Source organism: Neolamprologus brichardi, chromosome 18 (genome assembly GCF_056152115.1).
Source record: "Neolamprologus brichardi isolate AB-2024 chromosome 18, ASM5615211v1, whole genome shotgun sequence".
NCBI classification, from domain to species: domain Eukaryota; kingdom Metazoa; phylum Chordata; class Actinopteri; order Cichliformes; family Cichlidae; genus Neolamprologus; species Neolamprologus brichardi.
In genome coordinates, this window is record NC_142121.1 from 23,952,795 (window position 1) to 23,965,448 (window position 12,654).

Sequence of the window (12,654 nt, forward strand, 5' to 3'; positions counted from 1 at the left end):
AACTTGTATGTTTTGGATACTTACTAAAACAACATATGAAAGTAATGAGAAAGTGGCCACTTTCATGAGTAAATCATATAAGTTTTTACTATTTCTTTTCCATATGGGTAAACATGGGCACCTATGGGTGTATGACACAACTAAACTTCTGCTTTAGCAGATGCATCCCGTGATTCTCACTGTGTGTTTTGATGCTGATTTCAAATGTGTGAAGAAAGCAACGCATTTTAAGTATTATATAGCTTTTGTAGAGGTATTAAGATGGCGTTTGTTCACGAGTCCTAGCAGCTGTAGCATATTTTTCCCTGCTGTTGTTTGGGGAAACACCTAACACCTATCATTCTCTCCTGTTGTTGTCCGATCATCATCCACCATCAAGTCTCCTAGCAAATGGTACTGGAGATTAGTACCTGTAAGTCGACTCATACTGAGAAACACCTCTTCAACAAACCCGCCAACTTCCTCCTCTCCCAAAAATCCCACCGTCCCTTCACATTCACCTCCCAACTTGCCTTGTCAGTCACTGCATGTGGCCCTGACCCTCGTCATGGTTTGGTCAGACACCCCCGACCCTTCAAACCCAACCATCGTTTTCACATCTTAGACAAAAATCATAGTGACCATTTATGACCTGTCATTAGGGAGCTACACCTATACTACTGGGCTATGCATAGCTCTTATGAGCACATAAACATGAGATCTTCTACTGAGTAATTTTATTGAACATAATCGCTCTGTTGTATGTGATTATTATTTTGTCTTCATGGGCAAACTAAGAATACCGATGCCCTGAATACGTATAATAATATGTAGTAAAGTTGTTGCTGTGGTTTTGATAGTCCCAGAGGGACATGGAGACAACTTGCAGGGAGGAAGGATGCACTCACACACATTATTATTTAACTCTAAATCACACACATTGTCTGCTGCAGCACCAGAGCTTCAGACTGCCTCAGTGCCACTGAGTTCTCAGTAGATGTTGAAATGGTGCAAACCGTTCATTTGCTAGCATGCATGCAGGGAACTAACCACACCTCACAACCAGTCGCAAAGAGCAGGGTTGTGAGGGTTATGAATATGCGTCCTTCTTACCATTTATAACATGATAAATCTTATTGAGGTGTGGCTTAACTGAATGCTTGTTTGCATGAAGATGTTAATCTGTATTATTTCAGGTGTGTGTGTGTTTGAAGATCCTCAAATTAACACTTCTACCTTGCCCGTGTGTGCGACTGACTGGAGCATGGAGATGTGGTTGCATCGATAATCAGAGAGCCGGCTGTACACACCCACCGCGATGACACATGTAGCTGATGTCTCTGTGCCGTTGCCATGGTTTCAGGCTCGCTACAGGAAGGAGCATGCCCAGAGGAGCGCGCCGTCGCTCCCCCTGGTGGAAAACCTGCTGAAGGACAACACAGATGGCTGCGCCCTGACTGCGCTGCTGCACTTCTACTGCCCGCAAGCCATCAGACTGGAAGGTCTGCAACCATCCCCCTCTTCTGTGAACTATCCACACTTTAGTGTGTTACCTTTATTACACACAAGACTGCAAGACTAAACTCAGTTCAAACACACATATTAAAGGACAGAATAGCACACATCAAACTAGCCACAGTGACTTTTAGTCAGAGGACAAAAAAGTCACTGTTCACACTGCCAGCCTCTTACAATAGCTTAACAAAGAGTGTATTAATAATACTTGCATTGTGCATAAGCGAGTGTTATAAATGCAAAACCTAATCCTTATATTTCACCATCTGCATTTGTTGATAGTGGTATAAATAGAGGGATAGAGGAAGAAAAAGGGTACTAGGATTCATGGAGAACAAAGCCGTGTTTCCTCTGAGCTTGCCCAGACTGTCGTTTTTGAAAATGCCCCGGGTTGGAATGTGATTGGTCACGAGGGCTGTGTGAGGGAGAGGTGGAGCCGGCTGCTATTTCAAAGACAAACAACTCTGGTGTTCGACTGTAGTTCGCAGGAAGATCTCAGGCATGTGAACCAGATGTGAAAACAAGCTGTGCTTCGTTAAGGTTTCTTGTTGGCAGCTTGATTTACTCTACTGTCTTCACTTTTTTTTTTTTTTTAAGTAAAGCGCAGAATGACATCACAGCAGAGAAACCAGCTGCTGTAGTCTTCCTCCTACACATACACGGGCCGTCCTTATAGTAACGTCAGGGGATAAAAATCCTGATGATTCATCTAGAAGCACTTGAAGAGGGTTTGAACATTTTCGTCACAAATTATTTCAAGGAGCTTAAGTGATTCAAATGAGAAGCTTCTTATGACAAATGCAGGACAATTAAGAGTCATTTCCTCCTCCTCTAGTCTTTTTTTTAAACATAAACTCTTATCGTGTCCTCGGCTTCCTGTGTGGCGCGTTACCCTTTCCTTGTGTCTCTGTGTTTGACCCCTCCCCTTTGCTGAACAGATATCTGCCTCAAGGAGACCATGTCCCTGGCTGACAGTCTGTACAACCTACAACTGGTGCAGGAGTTTTGCAGGAACAACCTCAACCACTGCTGCCACTTCACCCTGGAGGACCTGCTCTACGCCCATGCTTCTATAAAGGTTGGTCAAACTGGATGTAGACAGTTCTGCTTTCACGGTGAAAGGAGATGGAGAAATGGTGAGATGTTTTTGGAGGGGGAAGAGCAAGAGTGGGAAATTACGCATGGGCAAAAATGAGTCACTCAAGGAAAAGTTTGAATGTGAGTAGGCTTGGCTCTTACAGGGATTGCTATTGTGTGTATGTTTCTGTGTGTGTGTCTATGTATGTATATGTTAGAGAGAGACAGATTACAACAGACCGTGTGTGCTGGTGCTTTCAGAGTGCAGTGTCTGTACTTTTGAGAGACTCCCTTCACTCCATCCCACTCCCTTCTCCAACAGAGGACAGATTCACATCTTTGCCCGCCTCTCTTGTTCTTCTCTCTTCATGTCTTTCTTGTTCTTGTGAAAAAACAAACAAAAAAAGACTTTTATAGACACAGAGCTCCTCCTTTCATGCTCATTTGGTTATGGTTAGGAGACCTACTTTAAGAGCATCCCTGTGCCATCCAAACACCAGTGCAGCAGTGGCAGTGTGGGTAAATAGTATGCAGAGAGTGTGGGAAGGAACATTAAGATTCAAGGCATGATCCGAGCACGCTGGGACTTTCCATTCCTAAAAAAAAAATAAAACATCAGAAAGTTTTCGTATTTGCACACTGTTTTCCTTCATTTCTCATCCACTACATAAATTTTAGTGTGTGTGTGCATGTTGACTTTTTAGTGGTACAGTACTACAACAGTGGGGTGGATCACGAAGGCCAGCTAAAGGCTCTGGCACACTGCCCGTCCACCACAGACTCACTGCGCACAGAATCTTAACAAGTGTTTGTCTGCATGTGTCTGTTCATTTTCAGTACATTACTTTAAGTAAACACAGAGGAGTAGAGATCACAGCTTTCAGCACTCTTTCTTTCCGTGTTAGAGGAGAAATAAAAGCAGCCCTCAGTACAGCAGGTAGTTCTGCAGATTTTTACCCAGGATGCCCTTCTTGACACAACCTCGGAGGGATTTGGGTCTCCTCTCAGGATCAATCTCAGGATCTTTTGCTTGTTAGGTGAACGTGTAAACCATTACACTAAAGACTCACCTTGTTAGAGAAGAAATAAACTGACAAATTAGTTTTCCACGGATCATCGTCTTTGCAGACCTCCTGAGCCTATCTGGTTATTACACTAACACATTCACGACTCGTGCTGCTTTCTGCATCCCTACGTGCACATGTTAAATTAAACTCCAGATGGTGTTTTTTGGCAGTTTTCAACAGGTGTATGGATTTGATATTAAGTAAATCAGACAGTCAAACATTTGGAAGTACATGCACACAAACCCCAGAGTGAGACAGACTGCTGACTTGCTGTGACCTCGTTAATCCATCCAGATGTTATCTGTTATGATTGGTAGCACCTTTACAGAGACACGGAGGGAGAAGTCAAGTGTTGTGCTCATTGTCATTTACTAATAACTCCAAATTAACCATTAAGCTGGTGTGGTCTTGCAGAGTAACTACCTGGTGTTTATGGCTGAGCTTTTCTGGTGGTTTGAAGTGGTTAAACCGTCATTTGTACTGCCCAGAATCTTCGACCCGAACGGTATAGTACAGCTTTACAACAATATTAGCACGCTGTTGGTAAATTATTGAAAAGCTGCATATTGACTGTATGTTTTTGTATGCAGCCTGTGAGCCTGTATCCTGTAGAAACATGGCTCCTGTGTCCAGTCCAGTCAAACAGAGCTATGCAGACAGACCTTTGAGCCCAGAGAAAATTCCTTCTGAAGGTAACGATCGATCATCTGCTGTGATACAGATGTTTTAGAGCATTTCTGATGATTCGTTATTCAGTAGTGTGGAAATAAGTGTGAAAGAGAGGCAAGAACTTCAAAAACAAAAAAACAAAGAGCTTTATTTGACTCAGACAATAAAATAATGTACTCTGAAAGTCACTGAGGGGTGTTAATACTAACCAGTGCATGGTTTTGTTTTGAATCAAGATGCCCTCTAGTGGCTGATTTGCAGCAGTAGAAACAATCTAAACATAGCATTGTAAAAGTAAACACTTACTGCGCACAAAGTGTGTGTAAATATTTTCATACAGCCAATAAGTCTCTTAAACAAATATACTCTGCGTCTCTGACAGGTGTAATGAAGAGATCTACCTCCATGTCTTATGTTGATGGCTGTGTCGGGACTTGGCCCAAAGAAAAACAGTAAGTGCTTGAAATCCAACAGCCCTGCTAAACTGTGCCTTCTTTGGCCTAAGTGGACCTTTTTTTCCCTTATTAAACTAACAATTCTTCTTCTTTCCTCATCTTTAGGTCCTCCTCTCGAGGAATCTCCTTTGAAATTCCTCTGGATGGAGACCCAACCTTCCCGCTTGATGAGGCTCCCTCCCTGCGCGGCATGACGCGCTCGGCCAGCAGCGACGGCCTTGGGTTCAAAGTTCACTACGCGTCCCGAGGAGGCATGAAACGCCAGCTCTCCATGATGCCTGTCAGTGTAAACGGCCAGAGCAGACACATACCAGAGGAGGATGACGACTTCACCTCACACAAGCCTCTGGGACGGAACAACACATTCACAGTCAAGAGCCAAAGCAGGTACAGTATAGCGGGCTTGTTTTGATCCATAAGTAATGGCTCCTGCCAGCTTTAAATGATGTTAGGGATGCAAAAAATAATGTTTTTTAATTAGTTTTACACATGTAGGTGGTGATTAAATGTAATAAATGCTCTTTCTAGAAAACAATTTATTTGTAGCATGTTGACATGGTGACACCAGATGGATTGATGGATGGTAGCTGGATAGATGATGGTTGAAAGTTGAGATATAAAGGGTATCCAACACTTTCTTTCTGATTCTCACTGAGCAGGAAGTTAAAAGATTCCTCTAACCTGCACTGTGACTGTAATCGGTTAATTTACGTGTCTCTGTTCTCAGGTATTCTAACGGGGTCCTGCCAGACAGAAACAGCCCCAGCCACGCTGGCCACATCAGCCCATCAACTCCCCCGAGCATTGAGGAGGCCTTGAAGATTATCCATGACACTGAAAGACCGCACGCTAGCTTGGGGATGGGGGACGGAGATAATGCCTTCTTTCTCCATGGTGCAGAACCTTCAGACCTTCCAGGAGCCCAAGGTAGAGGAGATGACCTGAGTCCAGCAAAGGCGCGACTCAATGACCATGATCCTAACTCTGTATCCACTGATGAAGTCGACACAGGGATCCATGTGAGGACCGAAGACATCCAGAGCTTGGATGAGGACTCGTCCTCACTTAGAGACTATTCAGATATGGACCCAGACTGTGAGGCCATGACCCGGTCGTGTCCTCTGCCGAACAAGCTAGAAGGGGAAAGAAGCAGGGAAGGAGGACGCAAAGGGGTCGGTGGCGCTAACCCTGAGAGTGAACGGGGAGATGGAGTTGACAGAAACAGCCCCTGTCCCAGTTCAGCGCCCACGCTGCCCAGATCACACACAGTCAGCCCTGTCTCATCTTCCGGTGGTTCCGGAGGTGGCTTGGTGCGGATGACGAGCTTCGCGGAGCAGAAGATCAGGAAGCTGGAGGGAAGGAGCAGTGGAGGGACCACGCCAGAGAGTTCAGACCTCAATGTGCCCTATACGCACTCACCCAAAAACATTTCATCTCAGGTTTGTGATTCATTCTGAGCCACTCGCACAAATCTTTCTGGATTACACCTCAGGCTGAAATAGCAATGAATCAGTGTCGCTGATGTTTACATTTGGTTCCAGATCTCTACACCTCCTCTACCAATCACATCACCCTCTCCAGTATCTCCTTCACCCAGAGATCCCTCGCACCTCATCGCCTCAGAGATGATTCAGCTGAGGATGAAGCTGGAAGAGAAACGCAGAGCGATCGAAGCACAAAAGAAAAAGGTAAACGGACTTAAAGAGACTGATAGCAACTTAGCATCACACATAAGTGTGTAAACATCACATGTCTCGCTCTTTAGGTGGAAGCTGCTTTCACGCGACATCGACAGAGAATGGGCAGAACGGCCTTCCTGAACGTAGTGAGGCGGAAGGGAGTGACAGCACCCCCCAGCTCCAGCTCAGGAGGAGCAGAAACACCTCCGCCAGAGCCGCTCACTTCATCCAAGGACATCAGGCAGGGCAACATGGAGCGGGCCGAGAGGTGCAAGCCAGACGGGGCAGCTCCTAAATCTCCATGTGAAGATGGTGGTGGTACGAAATCACAGCACAAGATGTTTGTTTTTTTTTTGTTTGTTTTTTTCAACGAGTCTTTCAAATATTTTGATTAAATGTCTCTATTGTTTTCTAAGTTGCTAATGTTTCACTCTTCAGCCTGGATCTTAGGAAGCTGTCTGAATAGATTTATTTAGGTACATAATTCATGTCATTGCTCATGTTTGCGGTGACGCAGGTGTGACGCCAGGAGAAACCGATATTGCAGAATACACACGCTCGATTGAGAGGCTGAACACGTCGCTGAGCTTCCTGCAGACAGAGATGCAGCGTTTGGCCCAGCAGCAGGAGAAGATCATGGCCATGAGACAGCAGCAGCAACAAGCCTGGGTCATCCCACCTCCTGCACCGTCTCCACACAGGTACCACCTAATTCAAACCACTTATTTGAATTGCTCACTTACCATCACCTTGCTACCATGTCACATGTATGTTGTGGGTATTTGCTCCACTCAGGCAGCTCCGTGAGTTGCGTAGCAGCAGTGTAACAGGCCGGGGATCAGGGAGAGGCTCGGTGGGTTCCTTATCGCCGATCCTGTCCTCCTCTGGTTCTCCACACGCACCCAATCGTTCCCCTGCCGGCATCAAACGACGACCGGCCTCCTTCCACGCCAGAACCCCTCGGACGCCGCGTCCAAATGATTTGAAAGTCACGCCCTTTAGCCGAATGCTCAACACACCCACTTCTGTGGACAGCCTGCCCAGACTGAGGCGTTTCACCCCCAGCCAAACGCAGATCAGTTCTTTTGCTTACTTGGGCCACGATGAGCGTTCTGGGGAAAGCAAGCACGCACACACCAAGGACAACAAAGAAAACACTAAAAACGAAAAGCAAGCCGTGGCAAAGGCGAGTGCTGACACTCCTCCTACTAAAGAAGCAGCCAAAGAAAAGGACGATGAGCGACGGGAGAAGAAGACGGAGTTGAAGGGAGAATCCAAACAATCGAAAACATCACAGGTGCTCTCTCAGCCGGTGTCGGAGATCCAAGGGACGACAGACAGCCGGGTCAGAGGAGACCCAGAGGATCAGAAAGACCTGGTGGAGGTGCCTCAGTCGAACCTGAAGCCTCCAGAGAGCCAAGGGCAGGAGATGGCAGGAGAGGGAGAAACAGGAGAAGACCAAAAGATGTGCTGTGGCTTCTTCTTCACGGTGAGTTTCAGCATCAGACCTCAGATCTTTAAAATTGTTTAGCTCAAAACAAACTTCCAGTTTTTTCATTTTTTAGCTTTTACAAAAAAATGATGGTGATTCAAACATGGCCTAACATTTCTAACATTACCATAACCGCTAGTCGAGATGTGTAAGTAGTACCAGCCATGAAACGGGGCTGTTCAGTATTCACCCCACATTTTTTACTCTCTTCCCTCAACTGTAATGGTAATTGGTGCACGGCTCACCAACTTCTCATTAATAACACAGACTGCATGCCCTGATGGTGAAGGAAGAGTTTCACACTGTGTGAGTCTGGAACAGCATGTGCGGTGATGAGCCTGTTGAGCCATGAGCTGATCAGAGACAATACACCACGGGCGAATGAGGGCCAAGAATAATGGGCCAGAACGCAAACTCGCGTTAGTCCAGTACACTCTGATAATGTACCAACATCAGAGCTGCCATCGTTACAAAGAGTCAGTTTTCTTACCTTTTGATCCTGAGTTTCACACTTGATTTGCACAAATCACAATTTCTTCAGCCAGCTTTCATTTCTTGTGCTTATAATCGGAGGTCTGTTATACATCTGTGTGTTTCTGTCCATGAAACACCAGGATGATGTGAAAGGGGAAGAGGACATGGCGGCCAAGAAAGCAGCTCTGCTGGAGAAGAGGCTGCGGAGAGAGAAGGAAGCTCAGGAGAGGAAACAACAGCAGGAGCTGGACCAGGAGCAGAAGAGGGAGGCTGCACGGTCCGTCTGTCTTTCTCACTTTCTGCCTGTGTTCGCCGTCCAACTACAGTTTGCATTTACCTACTTGTCTCTTGGTTTCCTTCTTTAGGTTGAAAGCGGAGGAGGAACAGCAGAAGAAGGACGACGAGAGGGCGAGGAGGGAATACATCAAGAATGAGTATCTGAGGAGGAAGCAGCTCAAACTGATGGAGGACATGGACGAGGTCATCAAGCCTCGATCTGGAAGTCTCAAGAAAAAGCCGCGGCCCAAGTCCATCCACAGAGACGTCATGGAGTCGTCGACTCCTCCCGCAAGAGCAACAGGTGAGCAACGCGCCAAACCCAGCGAGCAAACGCACCCGAACTTTGTGACGCGTGGTAAAACCGCACCTGTCTGCTGTCGTTGCGCAGGTGTGCGTCCTCGAGGCTTCTCGGTGTCCAGCGTTTCTCTGGCATCTCTCAATCTGGCCGACAATGACAGAGACGCAGATAACAGGAAGAATAACAGGTAAGGCGCAGCCTGTCTGCCTGACGATCACATTTTAGACCCAAAAAGATCCAGGAGAAGGAACGCAAACATCTGTCAACACCTGTCCATGTCAATGAACCCAGCCCAGGAATAAAGAATAAAACTCTTAACTTCAAAATCAGTTTATTACTTGGTTTGTGGGTTCGTGTCCTCCCAATTGTGACCTTCCAGCTGTGATTTTAATTTGAGGAAATGTTTCTTTTTTTCTTTTTTCCCTGTGAGGATCTTCAGTCTGCATCTTGATTCTCTCTTGTCCCTCTCTCCTTTTCTCCCTCTGTTTTGCATGCTTCCCTCAGAGGCCACAAACTAGCCTCTGCCAATATCCCGTTTTATTTAAGCTCTCCCAAAGAAAGAAAGGGAAGGTTAGTAACGCTGCGACGAGGAGCACCTCAGCAGAGCGAGTGCATTAAACCGAAGTAGATGTGATTCTGTGTTGATTTACTGTATAGACCTCATTTCATTGGCAAACGCATAAAAGCAGATGGATGTGTCGACACTGAATAGCTGCTTCTGCAATAAGTTTCCCGAGACTCACGTGGCTGAGCTGTTTCCACCTTTCTTTTTTTTTTCTTTTCCCATCTTCCCGTCCTTTGCAGTGCCGCTCTCAGGCTGTTGTTTGCTCTCGCCTCTCTGCTGGCTGCTCTCTGCTTCACCAGTGTATTTGCTCGTTCCTTCATAAGTACTTGAGCTCATCCCTCGCAGCACCTATAAAGACAGCACCGAGACTTTGCTTTTGCTTGGATGAACGTGCCGTTTCTGCCCCTCGCTGCTCCGTTTCATCTGACTATGACAGTACGATGATGTAATGCGGGACAACAGGCAGGGCTTGGAGATTTGTGTCACGGTGTCTGACCTTATTTTGCCACATCTGTGTGTGTGCATGTCTGTGTGTGTGTGTGTGTGTGCATTTTGTTGGCATACGTGTCGGTAACGTGTCCACGCTCGTCTGTCGTCTTCGTGGTGGTTATGTTTGCGTGTGTCATTTGTTGGTTTGTGTTGCGATCACCTCCAGGCCGGACTCCGCAGAAGGCTTTTCTTCTTGTCCTTCGGCCGGCAGCCGTAACGGAGAGAAGGACTGGGAAAACGAGTCCACCACCTCCTCCACCCCCTCCAACACTGAGTACACAGGTAGACACAGGAGTTTAGATAGTTTGTTTACATTTGCATAGCTGCTGAACAATGAAGGATTTTTTTTTTTGTCTGTGTCTCACGCTTGTGCGTTGTTCCCACAGGACCTAAACTTTATAAGGAGCCCAGTGCCAAGTCCAACAAGCACATCATCCAGAACGCCCTGGCTCACTGCTGCCTGGCTGGCAAAGTCAATGAAGGGCAGAAAAACAAGATACTTGATGTATGTTTTGTATCTGTGTGTATAAATATATTTTTCCTGACTAAAAAGAGCGTAACAAACCGTAATGAGATGTTTTTTTTGTTTTTCTTTTAATTTGCCACCACAGGAAATGGAGAAATCTGAAGCCAACAACTTCCTGGTGTTGTTTCGCGATGCCGGCTGCCAGTTCCGGTCCGTTTACACCTACTGCCCTGAAACCGAGGAGATCACCAAACTGGCCGGCATCGGCCCGAAAAATATTACAACAAAGATGATCGAAGCTCTGTACAAGTACAACTCCGATAGGAAGCAGTTCAGCCAGATCCCTGCCAAAACTATGTCCGCCAGCGTGGATGCCATTACCATCGCCAGCCATCTGTGGCAGACCAAGAAGCAGGGCACGCCCAAAAAACACCCCAAGTAGTGCCCAGATTGGGTTGGGCTCCGTCGGAGCAAAAACACAGGACTTTGCAGATTTTGCTCTTTTATTGACATTCCCACTTTTAGAAATCACAACTGGAATGTAAGAACACGGGTGGGCCTCAGATTTACTGTCACAAAATCAGAGCTGGCTGTAACCATTTGGACAGCTTCAAACGAGCCCCAAGTGTGTACTCGTCAGCACGTGCATCAATGTTCTCATGTGCCAAAAAAAAGAGAGAAGGAATAAAATATTAAGAGGCGAACCAATGCCTTATCTAGTTGAACCACTGAAGCACTGAATGTCACGCCTCTGAAAGAGGCCGTTTGGTTTCTCTGAGTTGATCATGTGTGGCCTTATGCTTGTTTTGTGTCATACGAACACACCGTGAGTGTTAACGTCATTTTGTCACCGCCTGTTGCGGCACAGATGAGGGATCAGCTTACCCCCTCCGCCTCCCCATCTTTGATCAGAGGCATGTATTTTTTTGTTTGTTTGTTTTTTGTACACGTGACTGAAAAACTTCTAGACGGTTAAATTTAGTGTCTGTGTGTGTTCGAATGAGCGTGTGTGTGTGTGTATAGTGAAGTGCCATGAAGAGTGAGGGTTCAAAATACCTCAGCTGGTGATTGCACTTACTTTCCGAATAAAATGATGAGATTATCGAGCATGTGCAGTACCATCAAACTGTTCTGGAAAGCACCTGCAATAGGCTCTTAATTTATTTCAGTGCGATTTCGATGCTTTGAAGATGATTTTTAAAAAAAGGCGTCTTAGGTTTTATTCAGAGAAACATAATATGCTGTACCTGTATAAGTTAAATTAGTTTGTATATAATGGCAGTTCCATTAAAGATGAACGAGTCAGCTTGTGGTAGCTTTTTGAGTAGCTTTTATAATTTATCACGTGCGTGTCGGTATGTTGTCGTCCGGGGGCCTTTTGTTGTGCTACAGATGCAAAAAGTGTGACCGCTCAGCAGCGTCGCTGATGAGACTATCGTGAGTATTAGATTAGACGGACATCCCACACTGTGTCATCAGTCTGTGCAATTTAAGAGCGATTTCAAATGCTCGCCGTTGACCATGTTGCATTTGGATCTAACAAACACTACAAATGTCACTTTAATGTGGATAAACTGTTAAAGAGCGTGATCGCCCTCGAGGTCGTCCACAGTTGTAAATAGCACTTGAGGACCCCGTCCACTGTTGTCGAGTCTAATCAAAGATGTTCCCTCTTCAGGACATGCTTATTACATTTCTTTTACGTTACTGTTACATTTTCTTTTTTAAAATCATACGTTGCTTCAGTATGTGTTTACACTGTACAGATATATTTTGGCATATAGAAGTATTTTTTGTAATAACATTTAACTGATGGAAGTGTGTACCAATGGAAGCAGTGCAGATGTTGAAGGAAGTGTGCTGAATGCAAAGTGTAGCTGAGAGTGCGTAAAGTCTCACACAGGCTTTAGTGTGGTATTGTATAAAACCCAGCAAGTATACAGAGAAAACCATAGTATTTTTTTTCCAACTCTGAACTCATTTTCTTTTCAATTAACAAACTATGCTCAACTGTTCATGGATCTCTTTTTTGTGTGGTTGTTATTGTTTTTTCTATTCCTTTGAGCTTTATTAAATGCCAGCTATCAATAATACGTATGGTGTCTCATTACATGTCTGTGTCATAAAATGTGCTTTTTTAAATAAACTAT

The 12,654-nt window shown here is 45.4% G+C and overlaps 1 protein-coding gene across 3 annotated transcripts in view; it reads left to right on the forward strand.

Moving 5' to 3' along the window:
* Positions 1-12,597, forward strand: part of camsap2b (calmodulin regulated spectrin-associated protein family, member 2b) — a 33,867-nt gene extending 21,270 nt beyond the window's left edge. The window contains exons 5-23 of one of the 3 annotated variants that reach the window (XM_087831231.1): positions 380-412; positions 1,343-1,481; positions 2,433-2,572; positions 4,053-4,143; positions 4,229-4,330; positions 4,690-4,759; positions 4,868-5,149; positions 5,490-6,201; positions 6,304-6,450; positions 6,528-6,759; positions 6,959-7,142; positions 7,237-7,930; positions 8,548-8,684; positions 8,773-8,987; positions 9,075-9,171; positions 9,489-9,554; positions 10,205-10,320; positions 10,425-10,543; positions 10,650-12,597. In XM_087831231.1, the coding sequence (XP_087687357.1) occupies positions 380-412; positions 1,343-1,481; positions 2,433-2,572; positions 4,053-4,143; positions 4,229-4,330; positions 4,690-4,759; positions 4,868-5,149; positions 5,490-6,201; positions 6,304-6,450; positions 6,528-6,759; positions 6,959-7,142; positions 7,237-7,930; positions 8,548-8,684; positions 8,773-8,987; positions 9,075-9,171; positions 9,489-9,554; positions 10,205-10,320; positions 10,425-10,543; positions 10,650-10,946 (3,873 nt within the window). In that variant the 3' untranslated portion in view covers positions 10,947-12,597. The remainder of the gene's footprint in view (positions 1-379; positions 413-1,342; positions 1,482-2,432; positions 2,573-4,052; positions 4,144-4,228; positions 4,331-4,689; positions 4,760-4,867; positions 5,150-5,489; positions 6,202-6,303; positions 6,451-6,527; positions 6,760-6,958; positions 7,143-7,236; positions 7,931-8,547; positions 8,685-8,772; positions 8,988-9,074; positions 9,172-9,488; positions 9,555-10,204; positions 10,321-10,424; positions 10,544-10,649) is intronic. The other 2 variants (XM_087831229.1, XM_087831230.1) reach the window with 2 other exon arrangements.
* Positions 12,598-12,654: the final 57 nt, after the last annotated feature.